At 38.8% G+C, this 21,717-nt stretch overlaps 2 protein-coding genes across 2 annotated transcripts; one reads left to right on the top strand and one right to left on the bottom strand.

Moving 5' to 3' along the window:
- Positions 1 to 4,852: 4,852 nt before the first annotated feature.
- Positions 4,853 to 5,254, top strand: LOC143262579 (uncharacterized). Its single transcript, XM_076528212.1, has one exon. It carries the CDS (start codon positions 4,853 to 4,855, stop codon positions 5,252 to 5,254), a length of 402 nt encoding a protein of 133 aa, XP_076384327.1.
- A 263-nt stretch (positions 5,255 to 5,517) lies between these two features.
- Positions 5,518 to 21,065, bottom strand: LOC117225171 (uncharacterized). Its single transcript, XM_076528213.1, has 7 exons — positions 20,975 to 21,065; positions 8,829 to 9,174; positions 8,388 to 8,740; positions 7,467 to 8,234; positions 7,033 to 7,182; positions 6,714 to 6,963; positions 5,518 to 5,938 (listed from the first exon to the last, which is right to left on the bottom strand). Exons 1-7 carry the CDS (start codon positions 21,063 to 21,065, stop codon positions 5,518 to 5,520), a joined length of 2,379 nt encoding a protein of 792 aa, XP_076384328.1.
- Positions 21,066 to 21,717: the final 652 nt, after the last annotated feature.

The raw sequence follows: 21,717 nt of genomic DNA on the forward strand, positions 1-21,717 counted from the left end.
AAACAACTTATATCATCAACGCGAAACAAAGAAAAACAAGGTAAAGCAACGTAAAAACAAAATATAACAACGTAGAACATCGTAATACTGATCTAAACAACAACGTGAGGCGACGTAAAACAACGTAAAAACAATGTATAACAACGTAAAGCAATGTAAATAATCAATGCGACACAAAGAAAATCAATGTAACATAACGAAAAGCAATGTAAAACAATATGAAACAATGTAAAAAAATAATGTATAACAACGTAGACAAAGTAAAACAATGTAAACCAAGGTAACTCCAAGGATGCATTTGAAAAAGAAGAAGAATAAAGTATAGTCTCCCTTCGGTGTCAGCGATGACGTCGACTATGTTGACGTAACGGCAACAACGTCGACGATGCGGACAGCAATATGGTACTCGAATCAACACCTTTAATGTATCAGGAGGAGGGAGTATTCGAATCATCTCCAACGGCTGCAACATCGTTGGAATCATCGGTGCGAAATATTTTCAGAAGTCCTGAAAAGCACCGCGACGAATGCGAGCATTCGATCAGTAATCTTGGACCTTTAGCAAGCGAATAATTGAGCAATTTCTTTAGCGGGTCACCGAAAAGTCAGGACAATGTGTACGGAGTGTATTTTCATAATAACAAACTGATGCTTGGAAATGTTGCGTTCGACGTGGAAAGCAACGATGATATTGTTGTTAATAAAATTAGGTACAGGGGGGAACTCCAGGTCTCTACGAATTGATATTCAAAAGAATACCCAACGAGAACCTGTACACCGAGAACGATAAGGAAATTTATAGAAACATTCTCATCGCTACGCATGCGCACCGACGTGGTAATCAGATAATGGGAAATAAGGGCTACAAGTACAAAACTATTATAGGACCAATGTTCTCGGCGTTACGTGGAAAGGGTATAAATATTCCAACAACGATGATGATTGATTATAAATTAAATTGTTCGAATATTTATTACGTTAGTGACGAATGAAATGTCCATTGGTAAATTTATCAAATGGTTCGATAAGATGAGTATCCGTTGGAATTGCTGCGAAACCAATCAAACGTTATCCGTAGACGAAAATTGGGAGGACAGATTTAAAAATATTGAGTTCAGACTCGACGACGTTTGCTGACAAGTACTACAGATCGAGCAACAGCAAGGTCTACTCGAGTTGTTGGTGTTAAAGAAGAAGAAGAGGAAAAGGAGAAGAAAAACAACTGAACCGAAAAACGAAAAAAATGCCTATTAATAAGTTTGGTACGTTGTATAAACAGAGTACGCTCGAGTCGAAAGTATTGGCAGATATTTCAACTTTTTATTCGATATGTAAAAATTATATACACGACAACGCCATATGCTCGATCGGCAATTTGTACGATGCGCGAGGCGCTAAGATCGCTCGCGTCGCAAATCCTACGACGAACGATGACGCGGCCACCAAACTGTACGTCGACCGCGTTTCAAAGATAGGCGATGATACTGTATCGTCATCGCTTCACGAGTACATGCAGAATAATGTGATTTGCTTCTCAACGGAATCGTACACGGCTCGAAACAAAAGGATCAAACATTTGGCGAAACCGCTGACGATGTATCGAAAAGAGGCGACGACGAGCTTCGTAGAAAAATAACGGCTAACGAAAAAATGGCGAAGGATGTCGAACAGGCCGGTGTAAAATACAAGTCCGAACTCATGGATAAAATAACAGCTTGTAGCGACCAGTCATGCGCACAATAAGATCTTCAGTCTTCGTGCAAACGGCCAGCGTAATTTATGACTCTCCTTCGAAGAAGCTATTTTTGAGAAGACAAGTTCCAAACCTTGATAGCACATGTTTGCAATAGAGTCTTGTAAGAAACTCCTCAATAGCTAAAGAGACCGTCATAAATTAGGAGAGTTTCCGAAGGGTACTCGAAGCGGACCCAGCGACCCAAAGGCCATGTGGTCCGACGCGGGTGACCCGGAGGAAAAGTTCCACACGTTGTCACGTACAACTCATCATCCCCTCCGATTACCACGCCGTCCCGAAAATACGCAAAGAGTGTAAGGGGCAGGCGGTAAAAAGGACAAAATGAGCAACGCTGATTGGAAAGGCCCAACGAGTGGGATTGACCAATCAGGGTTGCTCAAGAATTCTACCAGGGCAAACGGCAAAAGGAAAAAGAAAACTCGAGCACTGCATCGCGACTCGTCCGAAGACATAGTCCGCGAAAATAAAGAAGTTTTTACCACCGCACACGAGCGTACTAGTGATTTCGAACTATCCTACCCGAAAAGCTAACGAAAAAATGACGAAGGGTGTCGAATAGACCGGTGTAAAATACAAGTCCGAACTCGTGAGAAAAATAACGGCTAACGAAAAGTTGGCAAAGGATGCCAAACAGACTAGTGCGAAGTGGAAATCCTAACTCGCGTGGGTAAAATAACGGCTAACGAAAAGTTGGTGAAGGATGCCAAACAGACTAGCGAGAAATGCAAGTCCGAACTCATGAGTAAAATAACGGCTAACGAAAAGTTGGCGAAGGATGCCAAACAGACTAGCGAGAAATGCAAGGCCGAACTCATGGATAAAATAACGGCTAACGAGAAACTAATGAAAGATATGGAGCAGACTAATGAAAAATGGAGGAATAAAGTGTTGGCTAAAATATATAATTTTCAATACGACAGTGATCAGAAAATTAAATCAATTGATTCAGATAACGATGAAATTAGTGTGAAGATTGATAACGTATTTTCGGTATTGGAGCAAAAGATTGAAGCGTTAAAACAGAATATGAAAGATGAAACGGACAGCTCTATCGGTAACCAACTAAAAATCTTTGAGGAAAGTTTTCATGGTAAAATGAAGAAATTAGTTGCCGAGGAGTACTTCAAAGTTCTATAAATAACATGCTTTTTGCGGCAATTGCATCATTTTTGCTAGTGATTACGGTGGTAAAACATCGATTGTCGAAAGAAATTAGAGCAGCAGCAGCTGCAGCAACGATGCGTAAGAGCAGCAGCAGCAGCAGCAGCAAGAAATCGTCTCGTGATTCGCTAAAGCCGGTTATTCAAGACATTGCCACGAATATGGATACGAAACACGAACATCACAAGGACAATTCAATCAACACGAAGTATTTCAGTAGATTTATGTTCGATCTGATAAATACGATAAGAAAATACGTTCTACACGTATCAGACGAGAATGACGAGTTCGATGCATTGGGTCTACCTATGGAAAGTGTAAAAGTTCCTATTAACATCAACGACACTGCAACGAAGAAGTATTCGATATTTGGCAACTCCGGTTTTCGCCAGCGACTCAATAACAAAAAGTTATGTTGACGACGCGATCGATTCGTTGAAAAAAACATTTACGTACGACCTGTAGGAAAATATCGACGATGTTCAGTCGATGAAACGTGCGATTGAAACTGTCAAAAAATTCGTGACAAACGACGAATCCAATCACGAGAATCTGAAGAAACATGTTGAAACGTGCATCGAGCAAAATAATAAAAGTACCAATTTGTCGAGCTCGAGGATAAGTTACTCGAAATGATATGGATCGAGAAAAATTGAATGCTGTTGTGAAATTTGCTGGCAACATTGAGCAGAACCTTGCAAGTGTGGAACACAAAGTTAACACCAACTGGCCGAAAAAGATTGATAACCTTGAAAATCATGTATTGAATAAAATCCGCAACTTAGAGGAAATTACGAGCACTGACAAAGCGAATCAGGGAAAGTTGGCACAACTTGAATTACTCGTAGACGAACTGCAAAATAAATTTACAGTAGGCGGTTTTGAAACTGGGAAGGAATTGAATGAGAGGTTCGAAAGGCTTAATACTGCTATGCACAAGAGATTACTCGAGCTGACTGGGGAGGGAAACATAGTCGCGAAATTCGAACAGTTACATAAATTTTTATTAGAGAAATTTACCGAAATATACGGACAAATGCGGCGTATCGAAGTACAGCAGCAACAAAGTGTGCGCATCACTTTCGAGGAATTGGATTTTCGTACGAAACTTCGTTTCAGAGACTTGTTGACTTCAGCGGTAGCAGCAACCACAGAAGAGATTTCGATTACGCAAAAAGCGTCAATAGCTGAAAAGCCCATCGATAACGCAAAAAAGGACGCGACAGCGGTCGAAAAGACTCCGAGAACGCAAGGATAATTAAATTAGCGTATCTTAATTTCAAGCGACCGCTGATTCATCGATAACGCAAAAGAGAACGCGGCAGCGATTGAAAAAGACTTCGAGAACGCAAGGATAATTAAATCAACGTATCTTAATTTCAAGCGATCGCAGACTGATAAGGCGAAATCATGAACGACGACAAAGTGAACTTGGTGAATGAACTGCATGCTTCGGCGAGACGTTACTTCCGGCGAAGGCGACTGGTTACGCGAGGACTCGATGATCTCTGGCGAGCTGATATCGTTGAAGTTCAACCGTACGCAAGAGAGAATCGAGAACATCGATATATTCTTACGATAATCGATACATTCAGCAAGTATGCCTGGGCGGCTCCCTTGAAAAGCAAAAATGCTGACGATGTGTGCAAAGCTTTCGCGTCGGTGTTGAAAAAAGATGGCCGAATACCGAACAATTTGCAAACCGATATGGGGAAAGAATTCTACAATAAAGATTTTCAAGAATATCTGAGAAAACGTAACACCAACCACTATTCCACATTCAGCACTATGAAAGCGTCCATAGTCGAACGATTCAATCGTACATTGAAGAACAACATGTAGAAATTTTTTTCATTGAGCGAAAAATATCGTTGGATCGACGAGCTTCCCACGTTGATCACGGACTACAATAATCAAAAACATCGCACCATTGGTATGCGTCCTGCAAACGTGAATCATAAAAATAAGAAGCATCTTTTATCTACCGTGTATAGTGACGTCAAGATCGTTGGTCCTGCGAAATTCAAAGTTGGCGACTATGTGCGCATCAGCAAGTTCAAAACCGTATTTGGCAAAGGATACACACCGAACTGGTCAACGGAAGTATTTGAGATCGCGACGGTGAAACGAACGAACCCCGTCACGTACCTTTTGGTTGATTTGCAGAACAAACCTATCGCTGGAGGATTTTACGAATACGAGATACGCGCTACCAAATATGCTGACGTGTATTTAATAGCAAAAGTATTGCGCCGAAAAGGAAATGAAATATATGTAAAATGGTTGGGGCTGGATACGTCACATAACTCTTGGATAAAGAAATCATCTGTACTTTAATTATATAATGCAATGTTTTATTTTTTCTCTAATTCCCCCACACGTATACAATTTCAACGATTCGCTTTCGATACGATTAGATCTAAACATAAAGCTAACAATTCGCAATCGATCAGGTAATTTCGTTGGAACAATTCGTTTGTAAAAATTGCGGTCGCATAATTCTGCTCGTTATTGGCGTTTTTTACAATGTCAACGAGCTTCGCGAATCTATCCTGAATTTCTGGAATATTTTCCAATAACCATGAATACATATGATCCATTCATAACTCTAATTTGTACAAATTATCCATCGTCTCTTTCGTAACATAAATCGATGCTTGAGAATCAAACAACTTGATTAGGCTCATTCCATTAAAATTAACAATTTGTAACGATAAAGTCTCATGGATTTGTTTTTCCTTCTTGTCCGTATCGAGGTAACTGTGAATATAATCTCTAGTTTTCACCAGCTGTTTCCACGTAGTCATTGAAAAAGAAATCTCTGTTCCATGATTGTCCCCCAAGACGAACTCGACGCGCAAATTTTCATCCACGCGTACAAAAATTTCAAGGAACTTGAAATAATTGCCGGCTATAGGGTATCTTCTACCCAAGATTCGTACGTTGCGCGGTATCTGCAATTGCTTCTGCTGCGACTGAGGTTGCGACTGCTGAAACGTCCGTTTCATCGAAGTGGAGTATCTATAAAAAGAAATAACATACAGTATTTTTTTTCTCTTTCATAAAAGGAACTTTTTATTCTCTTCAAACTTTCTTTACTTACCAGTAATTTTTGCAATCGTTGTGAGATCCATTTTTATGTAGAAAATTATTGGTTTGATTTGACAGTGCGAATATTATAATACTGAAGAACAACTGTGCAATAAAGTAATCTGTAAAACGCACTACTCGCTGTACGCAATGTCAAAGCTTATATACAATTCCCCTTACCATTTTTCCCCCTTCTTACACGTAAGATAACAATACAAGGTGCGTATACGCCCTTCCGCTTACAAATAAAAGTGAACCACGCGCGCAACATGGGATTCGGAAATTATATCCATGAAATTATATAACCGCTTTTATTTTTTCTCACTCCCCCCCTTCGCGATTTTATAATGCCCCCAAGGAAGGGTTTCGATCGAATTGTTTAAAATGTATCGCTTATCATCATATGGACTCAATGCTAATTTACTATGCGATACTGAATACACTTGATGTTGTATAGACATTATCAATTTAACGCAAACTGATTTTTCTAGATGATCGTGAAGACATGCTAAATAGTCGTCAAAAGTTATATTTTTAATCGTAACGATAGTCTTAATTCCTTTAATCTTTTTTACATCGTCTTCGTCCTGTACCTGAATCGCATACATTTTCGAGCGAAGACCCAACAAACTCTGTCATGATTTTGCCCCCGTTCTCGTCCTTCATTAATCTTAATACTTTATTATTCGCGATCGGAACACCGTACACGTTATTTCTGTCATAATTGGAAGTATCGTATCGGTGAATGTCACGTTTTATCATCTCGTACGCATCGTCGCAAATAATCTGATAAGTTAAACTGTCCGTGTCCATGTACAAAATCCTGCATCTTTCTTGAAAATTTGGAAGCATGTAGCCACAATGAAAATCATACAAATTTAATTTTGATATGTCCAGCACCGACATGCCTATGTAAATAGGTTTATAAAATTCAATAGGAAGCTGGTTCATTTGAACTGCGGCAAAATCTTCGGAGAATACGCTACAGCTATGAAAATTTGGTCGAGCTATTAAACGCTCCGCACCATGTCGACCGCTCCATTGCGAGAGCAACATTACGTTCACATGATTTCGAACGTTCTCCATCGTTTTTCCAAATACTGCATTGTTCATCAGTTTCAACAGATTCTTCGAGAAGTCATTGTTTGCGTTGGTGCGAAACCTCGTATTTAAATCTATGTAATGGCGTAACCAACATGATTGTTCAAACTTGAGTATCCGATGAATTTTCTTCTCTAAAATGTACCCGACGGGACTGTCGATCGACACGGAATCGATGTTGAAATTACTCACATCGTCAACCCATTGGAAACCCCTGTGCGGCAAAGACTACCATATGGCCCAGCCATACAAATTATTAACATCGAAATACATCAGATAGCTGGACGGTTCGGTCGAATCATACGTCGACATATACTTGTTATTCGCGCGCGCGTAACGATGCGAACATTGACTCAACCCACACGTATTCCCCGCTCCACGAACAAAAGCATGTCAACGTCGGTGAACAATTCCAACTCGACCTTCGTCAATTTTAGCATCGCGTCACACGCGAAACCGGGCAACGTATAATAGTGCGCTGGATCGAGTTTATAATTCTCGAGCGACTTTTCGCGAAAATTTTCAAACACGTTGGCCAATAACAACACATCCAATTTCAAGTCCAAGTCGCTATACTGTCCTAACGTTTGTATACCGAAACGTGACCAAACTTCGTTCGCGTGACAATAGTCGACGTCGGATATCTCGCTGTCGCATAACTGATTATAAAATGCTTCGCGCGGCGATAAACAAGTGTCGCTTAATTTGTTACACGTCGTTACATAGTCGTATGGGAAAACGCCTTTCCTGGTTAGAAGATGAAAATCATCGTTCGAAAGACGATTGAATTGGCTCCTCACGATACGCAAATCGCTCTTGTCCAAGTACGACGACAACTTGTCCAGACTCGAATTCAAAAACTTGAACGAATCGATGAACCGAAACTTTATACACTTCTTCCACGATTTTTTGATCACATCGTTATTCCTCTTAGTGTGTTTCGTGAAAGAAATGTACTTCTCTTTCGTCAGCGGTAACGCGTCTATTTTACCTTCGAACGCGTTTGCCAATTCTTTGATGAAAAAGTGTGTGTCGTAGCCGGACAAATTGTGAAAAACCACCGGTATCACGTACGAGGATTGATAGCTCAAATTGCAACGGCTGTGCACCGGACCCCGATACGCACCTGTGAAATGACAATGATCACGCACTCGTACGTCGTCATTACCGAGTGTTTCTTCGCACACGTGACAATGCGTGGCGGTACGAAAAGTTGAGATTTGCGCAGCGGTCATCGGAGCCATTGGAACCGTTCGATCAAATACCGGCTGCAATTTACAGCTCAACTCGTGCAACTTCGATGCAAACCATACGATACAACCTTTCTCATCACGATAAGCCCGATACTCGCTCAACGAACTGTCGTATCGACAATGGAGGTAATAACCTACGCTGAAGGCATGGTGATGTTGATATCTACAGTAAGCTCCATGACCCTGATCTCTCTGCGTCTCCAGCATGCTTTCCAAGTCTGCGTAGATAACGAACTGTGTCGGTTCCTTGTATGCATAATTCTTGAACTTCAGCCACTTATCGTCTTCCGTCAGAAGTTTCAAAGCACATTCATTCATTCGACTGCAGTCAATCTCGCGAATGTTCAATTTTTCCTGCGATCTGAAATACTGTAGACACCTGAAAAAACATCATTTTTTTATTTTAGTTTTTCTCGCCCACCACCACCATCCAAAAGAAAGAAAAAATTTCCATGTGTGGATCTTACCGATCGCAAATATACTTATTGAGCTGCGTGCTGATCTGAGATGAAACCAGACAAGATAAATTCCTAATACATAGATAATGATTGCGCAAGTTTTCAGAGTCATGTATGAGCAGCAAATTTACATGTTTCTCCCGTTTCCTTGAGGTCAAATGCAACCTCTGACATCTTTCTTGTTTTCCTCCCCATTCGAACACGTTCACGGAAACGTCGTTCGCTTTTTCGAACTTTGGTATGTCCTTGAACAACATCGGCAATTGGAATCCTTCGGTGCGGAGCACATCGCTGTAATGTGGATAGGATGATGTGCGATTCAAATTATTTTTAGCTGGATATAGGCTTGCCACCACTGCCCAATAGAAACATGCATTATCGTCGTTACTGTACACATTGAGGACTGCTTTCTTTAATTGCACTGTTCGAGGTACGGATACCTGACAAGCTGCCAATTCCCAACTCAGTAGCGACTAAAATGTTCGCTGCAGAGGGAAAAGCAAATTTGCAAAAACAGTAAAAGAGAGAGAAAAAATACATATCTCTCTCTGTCCGCATCGTTACTGCAAAGAAAAAACCGGATACGGAGACTTCCAAAAATCACTTATCATGGAAAGGATGTGGCAACAAACCGTAGCAAGGCGGAAAAATGCGTCTCTCTCTGTCCTTATCGTTTGCAAGAGAGAACAACAGCTGCAATGCATCCATCTCACTCTCTCGCTCTCTACAATATTATACCGAGATAAAAAATATTACTTTAATAAATCTTAATGAGACCAAAATCCTGATATCAATTCGCAAGCGACACCCCCGGGTAAAGCATCCGCGAGCCTCTCCGGATACAAAACCACATACTTCTATAAATGCATCGTGCCTCTCTTCAGAACACTTCCTCAACGAGCGAGAAGTCCGCATCGTTCGCAAGACAGAGAAAAACCGCTGCAATGCATCCCCACTCCCTCGCTCTCTACAATATTATACCAAAATCCCGATATCGCTTCGCAAGATAAGCAACTTCCGGGTAAAGCATCCGAGAGCCTCACCGGATGCAAACCCGCAAGAGTCCTTATCGGTGACTCCCCGCCCCCCCCCCCCTCAGCCGACGCGTGCCGCACGCGATGACGCTTCCTTCTCTTTACCCCCCCCCCCGTTTCAGCCTTTCCCTCGGCATTGATTGCAGAACGCAACTACTATACCTACTATCATCAATGCAAAACATAGTAAAACAACGTAACACAACGTAAAACAATGTAAAACAATATAAAACAACGTAAAAACAATGTATAACAACGTAGACCAACGTAATACTGTTTTAAACAACAACGTGAGACATATCAAAACGAAGCAAAGAAAGACAACATTAAACTACGTCAATCTTCAACGCTAAACAAACTAAAACAAAGAAAAACAACGTAAGGCAATGTAAAACAATATAAAAGAATGTAAAAACAATGTATAACAACGTAAAAAAATGTAATACTGTTTTAGACAACAACCCATAACAAAGCAAACAGCGTAATGCATCGTAAAACAACGCAAAACATCAATGCGAAACAAAGAAAAACAACGTAAATCATCAATGCGAAAAAAGTAAAACAACGTAACACATCGTAAAGCAACGTAAAACAATATAAACCAACGTAAAAACAGTGTATAACAACGTAGAAAACGAGAAACAAAGCAAAGAACGTAAAGCATCGTAAAACATCGTAAATCGTCAATGCGAAACGAAGAAAAACGACGTAACACAACGCAAAGCAATGTAAAGCAACATAAAACAACGTAAAAACGATGTGTAACAACATAGAACAACGTAATACTGTTTTAATCAACAACGTGAGGCAACGTAAAACAACGTACAGCAATGTAAAACAACGTAAAAACAAATAAAAACAATGTAAAACAACGTAAATCATCAATGCGAAACAAAGCAAAATAACGTAACACAACGCAAAACAATGTAAAACAATATAATACGTCGTAAAAAAAATGTATAACAACGTAAAACAACGTAATACTGTTTTAAACGGCAACGCGAAACAAAGCAAAGAACGTAAACCATCGTGAAACAACCTAAATCATCAATGCGAAACAAAGGAAAACATCGTAATACAACATAAAGCTATGTAAAACAGTATAAAGCAACATCAAAACAATGTATAACAACGTAAAACAACGTGATACTGTTTTAAACAACAACGCGAAACAAACAAAAGAACGTAAAGCGTCGTAAATCAAGCAAAATCATGAATGCGAAAAAAAACAAGGTAAAGCAACTTAAAACAACGTAAAAACAATGTATAACAACGTAAAACAATGTAATTCTGTTCTAAACAACCATGCGAAACAAAGCAAAAAACGTAAAGCATCGTAAAACAACGTAAATCATCAATGTGACACAAAGAAAAACAACGTAACACAACGCAAAGCAATATAAAACAACGTATAACAACGTAAAAAGAATATATAACAACGATAAACAATGTAATACTGTTTTAGACAACAACCCGTAACAAAGCAAACAATGTAATACATCGTAAAACATCGCAAATCATCAATGCGAAACAAAGAAAAACAAGATAAAACGTAAATCATTAATGCGGAATAAAATAAAACAACGTGACACGACGTAAAGCAATGCAAAGCACTATAAAACAACATAAAAACAATGTATAAGAACGTAAAATAACGTAATACTGTTTCAAACAAGAACGCGAAGCAAAGCAAACAGCGTAAATTATCGTAAAACTATTATCGTAAATTATTACTGCGAAACAAAGTAAAACAACGTAACACAAAGTAAAGCAATGTAAAACAATAAAAAGCAACATAAAACAAAGTAAAACAACCTACAACAACGTAATACTGTTTTAAAGGACAACGTGAGACAACGTAAAGCAACGTAAAGCAAGGTAAAGTAACGTAAAGCACCGTAAAAACAAAGCAAAACAACGTAAAGCAACGTAAATCATCAATGCGAAACAAAGAAACTGTTCCGTTCTGTAGGACCTCCCGTAGGCCGCTTTCGCGAAAGTTTATGGCGTAGACCAGCGAGGATCATAAAGAGACGGAAACCTTTTTTCCATCTGCAGAACATCGGTGCAGGGTCTTCCGTCTCTTTAATGACCGCGACGCGTCGTAGGCACGAAAGGCCCGAAAAAACAACCCCATCGTAAATTTGAGAATTTAACGGGTCTTGAGAAAGTTTAGTCCCAACCGTCGCGGGGACGATATCTCAGGCCCCAGGGGACCTCCCGACCACGCAACTACGCAACACCCCCCTCTCCTAGACAAGGCTCGTGTAGGACGATACGAGAGGGTGGTGACGAAAAGCTTAGAGGACACTGATTGGAAAATCGCAATCTTCGAGAAAAACCAATCAGTGCGTCCCGGCGTGGAGGTGGAGGTTCCTTCAGGGATCTCAAACGGGGGTGACCGATATAAAATAACGCGACCAGTCGGGGCGCGGACAGTAAAACGCAGAAAAACATAGTCTTCAACAATCATTCGACACCACACAGACCGAAAACACTCCATGTACTATAACTAGTCTTCTAAATTAAAATCGTTATTTCTGTTAAAAAGTGCAACAGTCAATACCTTTCATTACCAGCTCTGTTACTTTAAGTGGGCACAGAGCATCGCGAACCACATTGTCAAATTAGAATCGGGAATTTACAACCCCCGTAGACCGAACAACGGTCGCAGTGTCGGTGCGCGAAAAACAGAAACACAACGTTAAGCTACGTCAATCTTCAACGCTAAACAAAGTAATACAACCTAAAGCAACGTAACCAATGTAAAACAATACAAAACAACGTTAAAGCAATATATAACAACGTAAAACAACGTAATACTATTTTAAACACCAACGCGAAACAAAGCAAATAACGTAAAGCATCGTAAAACAACGTAAATTATTAATGCAATGTAAAATAATGTAATACAACGTAAAAAAATGTCTGACAATCCACAGCAACGTAATACTGTTTCTAACAACAACGTGAGACAAAAGAAAGTGAAGCAACGTGAAACAACGTAAAGAATCGTAAAAACAAAGTAAAACAACGTAAATCATCAATGGGAAACAAAGCAAAATAACGTAATACAACGTACAGCAATGTAAAACAATATAAAACAACTAAAAAACAATATTGTTGTCGTTTAAAACAGTATTACGTTGTTCTACGTTGTTATCCATTGTTTTTACGTTGTTTGATATTCTTTTACATTGTTTTACGTTGTGTAGCGTTATTTTTCTTTGGGTCGCATTGATGATTTACGTTGTTTTACTTTGTTTTCACGTATTTTTACGTTGTTTTAGCTTGCTTTACATTGTGTTACGGTGTTTTACTTTGTTTTGCATTCATGATCTATGATGGTTTACGGCGCATTACGTACTTTGCTCTGTTTCGCGTTGTTGTTTAAAACAGTATTGCGTTGTTTTACGTTGTTATACATTGTTTTTACGTTGTTTTGTATTGTTCTACCAATGCTTTACTTTGTGTTACGATGTCTTCCTTTGTACCACATTAATGATTTACGTTGTTTTACGTTGTCTTACTTTGTATTTCTTTGTTTCGCATTAATGATTTACGTTGTTTTACGTTGTCTTACTTTGTATTTCTTTGTTTCGCATTGATGATTTACGTTGTTATACGATGCTTTACGTTGTTTGCTTTGTTTCGGGTTGTTGTTTAAAACAGTATTACGTTGTTTTACGTTGTTATACAATTTTTGTACATTGCTTTATATTGTTTTACATTGCTTTACGTTAGTTACGTTGCTTTTCTTTGTTTCGCAATGATGATTCACGTTCTTTTACGTTATCTCACATTGTCGTTTAAAACACTACTACGTTGTTCTACGTTGTTATACATTGTTTTTAGGTTGTTTTATACTGTTTTACATTGGTTTACGTTGTGTTACGTTGTCTCACGTTGTTGTTGAAGACAATATTAAGTTGTTCTACTTTGTTATACATTGTTTTATCCTGTTTTTATTGTTTTGCATTGCTTTGCGTTGTGTTTTGTTGTTTCTCTTTGTTTGGCATTGACGATTTACGTTGTTTTAGGTAGTGTTACATTATTTTTACGTTGTTTTATATTGTTTTACATTGCTTTGCGTTGTGTTACGTTGTTTCTCTTTGTGGCGTATTGATGATTCTCGTTGTTTTACTTTGTTTAACTTTATTTTTACGGTGTTTTACATTATTTTACCTTGGTTTACATTGTTTTACATTCTCACGTTGTTGCTTAACATAGTATTACGTTGTTCTACGTTGTTGTACATTGTTTTAAGGTTGTTTTACTTTGTTTTTACGTTGTTTTGCGTTTTTTAACCTCCTTTACGTTGTTTTACGTTGTCTCACGTTGTTTTTTAAGACAGTATTACGTTGTTTTACGTTGTTATACATTGTTTTTACGTTGTTTTATATTATGTTACATTGCATTACGTTGCTTTACGTTGTTTTAATTTGTTTTTACGCTGTTTTATGGTGTTTTACCTTGCTTTACGTTGCTTTACGTTGTCTCACGTTGTTGTTTGAAACAGTATTACGTTGTTTTACGTTGTTATAATGTTATGTTGTTATATGGCCGCCGCTAACAGTTTTTCGTAAATATCGAGATATTTAGAGCTCGAATCGAAAATTTACAACCAAAGCAACTGAGATAAGGCGTGTGCAAAGGCACTGGAGTGTATTTTCAGTTCATTACTTACTTAATTAAGACATACTGCTAGTGGATCTGAAACACCACCTCGAGGTTCCGACATTTTTCACTACTAGCGCCACAGTTCTCTTCCAACCAAAAAGATGCATCACAGACGAGTTTGTCGGTGACTATAGTTAGTTACAGTTGATAATACAGATCGACAAGTTACATAGTTTTATACTTCCATTCAAAATATTTCGGACCAGGGGAAGGTGGTATGCGGGGCAATCCCCATACTCGAGCGGCACGACAGTTACAGCAGCTACGCTCGTCGAATATTGTAAATATCTCAAATATAATAAAAAAATTGTCTTTTCTACAACCGAAGCAACTCAGCTTAGACATTTCGGAATCGAAATATCCAACTCACGAACTGGTCACTTGAATATTAGCACATCCATTTTAGTTGATATGAACAGTTGTCACTAAGATATTCTGCCACGCGCTAGGTTTCCCGACGAGGGGAAGGTGGCATGCGGGGCAGTCCCCATACTCGTGAGCGGCGCGGCAGTTATAGCAGCAACGCTCATCGAATATTGTAAATATCTCAAGTATTATAAAAAATGGTCATTTCTACAACCGCAGCAACTCAGCTTAGACTTTTCGGAATCGAAATATCCAACTCCCGAACTGCTCACTTGAATATTGGCACATCCATCTTAGTTGATATGAGGGGGAAGGTGGCTTGCGGGGCAGACTCGGACTCGTGAGTGGCACTTTTTGCAACATAATCTTTGAAAACATTAAAAAGTTCTGATTTGTGTTCCATTAAGTATGTAACACAACAATGAGTGTACTCATCTACGAATGTTACAAAATAATTTTTGTTACTTATTGTGGAAGGATTGATTGGACCGCACACGTCCGAATGTACCATAAACAAAGGTCCTTTTACATTATATTTATCTTTATCCTTTTTAAATAGCAATCGTGCTTGTTTTCCTTTAATGCAAGCTTCGCATAAGGTATTATTTTATTTACCAATTCAACATCGCTAATCATACCTTTATTTCTTAACTCTAAGAATTTACCTTTTCCAATATGTCCCAAGCATTCATGCTATAGTTCAAAATTACCTTTGATAGTACTGTATATTTGGACTGAGTTTACTTATTCATGCTTCATTTTCATGCTCCCATCATAAGATGATGGAAGTGTTAATAATAAATGAGAAATTACATCTATCTCTTCTAATTTTCCTCCAGCTGCTTTTAATTCAGTGATTAGGCCACCAAATGTCGTGAAGTGTCTCATCAATGGGGTATCACTTCGCAATTTTGTACTGAGTAATTTCTTTCGTAGAGCCACGGAATTTCGAAACACTGTTTCGTTCACCATCGAACACTTTAATGTTTCGTTTTGTACCCGCACTTTCCATTGTTATATACATATTTACAGTTTCTGTTTATGACACTAGAACGTCACACGTTAAGATAATACTGTTCTCTTTGCACACTCCTTTTACACTTCCGTTGAATGTAAACTCGCGAATCAGAATGAAGGTGAGTCTCTCAGTAGCAGTACCAGACGAACCAGAATTTTATATATTTTATATTTTACAACATCTATTGGGATTATGTCTTGGATTATTTCTTAGATGAATATGATATTAATTCTTTTTCTTAAAAGTTTTATTATTACTGTTATTTAAGAGAAGGTATATGTACAAAATGACTGAGAGACCAAATTCAACAAAGAGAGTGGCGACTGAATATCGCTTGCTTATATACCCTTTTTGGTGTGACGAATATTATCTTGAATCTGACAAGTTCGGAGGTGACTGCATTTTCGCAAAGGAAAAAGTTACTTCAAATGACGCTCACAAGTCCGAGTCTGCCCCGCATGCCATTTTCCTCTGATCAAAAAACCTAGCGCGTGGCAGAATATCTTCGTGACAACTGTTCATATCAATTGAGATGGACGTGCCATTATTCAAGTGAGTAGTTCGGGAGTTGGATATTTCGATTCCGAAAAGTCTAAGCTGAGTTGCTTCGGTTGTAGAAATGACCATTTTTTTATTATGCTTGAGATATTCACAATATTAGATGAGCGTAGCTGCTGTAACTGCCGTGCCGCTCGAGTATGATGACTGCCCTGCATGCCACTTTTCCCTGGTCTAGGTACCTAGAGCGTGACAGAACGGGCTCATGAAGCAGGAATCAGTTTCATGAAACTCAGTTTGTTTTAACGACAACAGTTTGAAACGGTTTTAACCACATGGCAACATTGCGGCGAGGAATGAAATGTGGCATCCATGCTTAGTCGCTATCCTTCTCTTCCAGCTTTTTCTCTCTTCCGCTACTGTTCAATTTTCTTACCTCCCTGAGTCGGTATTTCATACATTCTTTTTTACCGATACATCGTGTACGATATCTGTGGTCACAGAAACATATATGTGTGCCACCTGGCGGTCGAAAATATTTCTAATTTGCTTTGTCTAATGTCCGTTCGCACAACTGCAGCGCGACGATCAACTCCGTTAAGCTCAAATTCTTACCCGCCCCGTTAAGGCCCTTCAGTCCCGAGGTTAATGTCTAATGTGAACATTATCAGTCGAGCACGCTGCTAGCACGACCCGAGCCTGGCACGTACATGAGAATCGGCCCTTAACGAAAAATAGTAACCAATGAGAAACGAGATCCAGCTGGCGCGAGGCAGCAGAACCAATGTGCGCCAACCGAGTTCACCTCTCATCGATCACTATTTTTTGTTAATAACTCGTAAACAAAGATGCAGACCACATTTTCGCTAAGGAAAAAATTACTTCAAATGAATCATTTCCTGCAAATAACATATTTTTGGAACACCCTGTATAATCTCCGAATATTGAAGCGCGACAGCATAATTTTAACCTATAGGCTAATAGCAATATAGCAATTCATTATCAACGATTCTCATTTTAAATTGCTGGTGTCTCTTGCTTGTTTTGATTGAAGTATGCGTCTTTATTTTACTATTATCGATTCTTCATTACGTTTCTAGACCCTTGTTCTTACACATATAATCAAATATTTTTTGATCCTTTATATAATTCATATCCGTCTATGTATTCGTTTATGTAATACCTTTACCTAGATATATAACGATTATATATAACGCGTAGTGACTATGTGTTTTGTGTATACGCTCAGCTCACCAGACTTTGTCGTCTCTCTATAAATGTCCACAACATTATCGAACGCAACTTTTAACTGCAACCGTAGAAAAAGGCAATGACGGAAGTTGTGCGTAACGGATACAATAGTTACGTCAACGTTTTTCATTTGATGCAACAAAAACTGGAATAACATGTTTTCGAATTTTTATTGCTTGAAAGCTGGAGAGAAAATTAACATATCTTTGAAAGTACGAGAACATTAGGCAGGCTTACTTCTTGACCCTTCTTATGGACGGTATCTGAAAAATACTTCATTTATTTTTAAAAGTTTGGAGCATTAGGAGGAATAACAGTTTTCACAGGTGATTTCATAGACTTTTATTTTTGGTATTAAAACAGATCAAATACATAAATTGTTATTGCCTTAAAAGAAATTACTACTTATATAATTCTATGATTGCGAATATTTCATAATTCCTACATGGAATAATCTCCATATATATTGATTCTTGTCTCTCAATTTATTCTCTCTCAGTGATCTACTAAGAACGCCTACCCTATTTCAGTGAACAGTGGATCGCTATCTAAATCTACAGCGATTCATACACATTTAATTTTTTTAACTTAATTAACATTTTGAAGATCTCAATAGCTTGTATGCATACTAAAAATTTCATCGAAATCGGTTCACGTCGATATGAACTACGGAAAATTAAAAATTCCAAAACATCGTAGTTTTTTTATAACTTTACCGATAACTGTAAGAAATCTCGGAATTTTGCATTGTGTAATTGTTTGTAGTTCCTAACAATGTTATTCGATGAAATTTTCGATTAATTACTGAGATCTTTAAGACACATTTTTTATATTTTCATTATTGTTTCAGATAAAAACGTTGCCATTTTTTAATGTTGTAATCATCTTATCAAATTGCAAATTTTTAAAACAATTTTTTAGTCATTGACTAGTAAACTAGTTCCACCATCATTCCAACACAATTTTGATCGCTGAGCCCAGTAAAAAGAAAGTTTTCCGTTTTAAAAAGTGTACAAAATACATTTTATCCAATATTGATATCTGAAAGATTTAGTTCTGACGTAATGTCAACACTTATTGTCGATCGCTATATTTTATTAGATTCTAATCAGTAATTATTCAAAAGAACGTATGTAATAGATACGATTCAGTGTTTCGACCGTTTCGGTATAAATCAGCAAAATGTATCCTGATGGAATGCTTAGAGTAGTCAAAGGGTTAAAAACAAGCTGGAACGAATATTTTATGTTATTACTAGTCGCGAGCTTGCCTGCATGTCCATATAAGGGTGTTCCACAATTATTTTAACAGTCGAAAATGAGGGGTACCTGAAGTCATTTGAAGTAACTTTTTCCTTTGCGAAAATGCAATCTGCGACTTTGTTTACGAGTTATTAACGAAAAACACTGACCAATGAGAGGTAACGGCGCGAAGTTCGAGAGCCCGCAGCACGAGGCTTTGACAGAAGGTCGGGATGGACTCGAGCCGTGTTCGAAGTATTGAACAAGTCACGAAGCGAGAACTTTCCGGATTTCTTTTTACTACGTAACAGTAATATTTTTAAGAAAAACGCTGTCCACCTTTATTTTAGAACGTCTGATGAATATTTACTAATTTTTCGGACCCGAAATAATATGTAGTTTAACCGTGACAGCCATTTTAATTTTCTGGTGTGCATGACATCTCATGTGTACCATATGGAATTTTTATGCAAGCTGTACACAGTGAAGATTAACAAAGTTCGCAAATGATATTTTAATTTAAATAACTCCGTGTCCGAACAGAATTCAACGACTGATTCGCAAAGCTGATTTAATAATAAATAATCACGTTAAGGGACGTAAAATACTTGTTTATTAGAGAAATATGAAAAATATTATCAATAAGAAACTCACCCATTTAGTTGAGGATGCATTTGCTGGCTCGATTTGTGGCTGACGATGTCGAAGGGCACTGACCTCGTACAACGTACAGCTGATCTTTCACTGCACTGTCACCAAGCACTGATAATCTGAAACACTTGTGGATATTACGATAGATCACTGAGACTCTTTCGCGGATAATCGTTTATTCGACGCGTTCGTTCGGGAGTCGACGTTTCACTGTCGAAAAATCCAGGTCTTGACTGTGGGCCCTTGTGGTTCGTCGTTCGGCCGTCCGAGGAAATGACAGCCGATACCATTTTCTTCGAACGGCCGTTAATTACGTTCTAAGAGCGCAGGGTACCGTCAGTGCATACTGAGAGAATGTGAAATATTTAAGGACATTATATAATGAGGACATTAAACGTTTAAAAGTGCTTGTTCATTTGAAACCGCAATGGTATTTGAAGAGGTGCTTAATGATGTCAAACTTTCCTTAGCATGTGACTGAATTTCTTTTTCCATTGAAGACCGTGAAGAAAATTTTTAATTGTAAATATTAATTATCATTGAGCGACGACGACAACAACAATAACGGCAACATATGGGATTTTTACTTATCACTTAGAAAACATTTAGCTTCATCTACCAAATTTAAATCGCAATATTTTTCGTCGAACGACGAAGATTTGCGAAGTTTGCGTATTTCGAATAAGGATAAATAAATTGAAAGGTAATGTTGGAGAACTTAAGGTTTCCGATAGCTTGTCGAGCGAGAGAAGAATCTCGAAAAATTGAGCACTGACAAAACAATCGGTTTAAGCTAAGAACAACACGTTATGCGGTAAGACAATATTAGACTGCGATTGATCCGCAATTGCACGCTCGCGCCCGAAGCGCGGTCTCTGCGCCCCCTTCGTTATTCAGTTCATCCGAAGTCTCGCGAGGGGAGCGAGAAAAGTCGCGCACCGAACGACGCGAAGTCGCGATCGATCGCAGTCGTCGTACGATTTATTTGAATAAGTGTACAGTTGTAATAACTGTTAAAATAAAGTCACGAAACAAGCTCCGCGATTTCTGTATCACGACCGTTCCTTTCCACCTCCTATGTTTAGAATTCTCAACAGAGAGTTTGCGACAACTACAACGCTTTCAATGATGTCACCATTCCAGACAGAAACCTTTTGCCGCACATCAATGATTTCTCGGCAAAATCGTTTTCACATGTCTCGATCTCCATAAGGCTTATCAGCAAATACTGGTCGCACTAGAGGATGTACAAAAAATTGCCGTTATTATCCCGATCAAGTTATTCGAATATTTGGCATTGATGTTGGGAACTCTAGCTATGTATTGAAGGATAGTGAATTGTATGGTAAAAGAAACTAGTTTAATCAAATCAAATATGTCCTAAAAATCAAACATATACAAAGAAAGAAAATGTACAGTAAATGCAGGTCTCTAAGGTGCAGACGATCAGGTCAGTAACCGAGGCAGAAACTCCAGAACCACCGCTCTCGCCGGAGTGTGTTACCATCGCGATTCCGAGCTACATGCTCCACGTACCCTGGGCCGCAATCCGGCATGGGCGTCTCCGGCGAGTGACGAGTGAAGACCGATACCACCTAACTTTTGACCGCCATGGCCTGCTCAGTACGTGGCAATTCATCAAACGAAATTCATCGAACCCCACTATGGGGTGTCGGATCCACGGAGGAAGGACGGGGGTGTAAGGTTTTCTTCGAGATTAAAATATTGTTTGCCCTTCGCAGACATTCTTTAATTCGTCTAAGTTAGCATAGCTATCTTCTTTTCAGTGTTCGCTACCGCTTTTGCTAGTTCCACGCTTCGATTAACTACCAATTCTTTCGCTAGCTGCTCCCCGAAGTGAGACCTTCGCCGCTGACAACAAATACTCACTCTTTTCTTCTTCCTTGTTTACTCAAGAACATCTTTGGTCTGAAAAAAGAAGGAAATCACCATAGACCAGGAGCACGCAGCTCGCCAGTGGTGGAACCTGAGACAAAATTATTGCACGAGTCGCACAAGGCCGCGAATAAGTCAAAAACAGCGGTTCGTAGCTGCCGTGTATGTGTTCGCGACCTGGTACCGATTCAACACTTGTTCCTGATATTTCGAGTGCGTGGTAGACTCCATTGAGCCGGAGGAGTGTTGCGCCAGCGCCGAAA

Source organism: Megalopta genalis, unplaced genomic scaffold, assembly GCF_051020955.1.
Source record: "Megalopta genalis isolate 19385.01 unplaced genomic scaffold, iyMegGena1_principal scaffold0153, whole genome shotgun sequence".
NCBI lineage: Eukaryota > Metazoa > Arthropoda > Insecta > Hymenoptera > Halictidae > Megalopta > Megalopta genalis.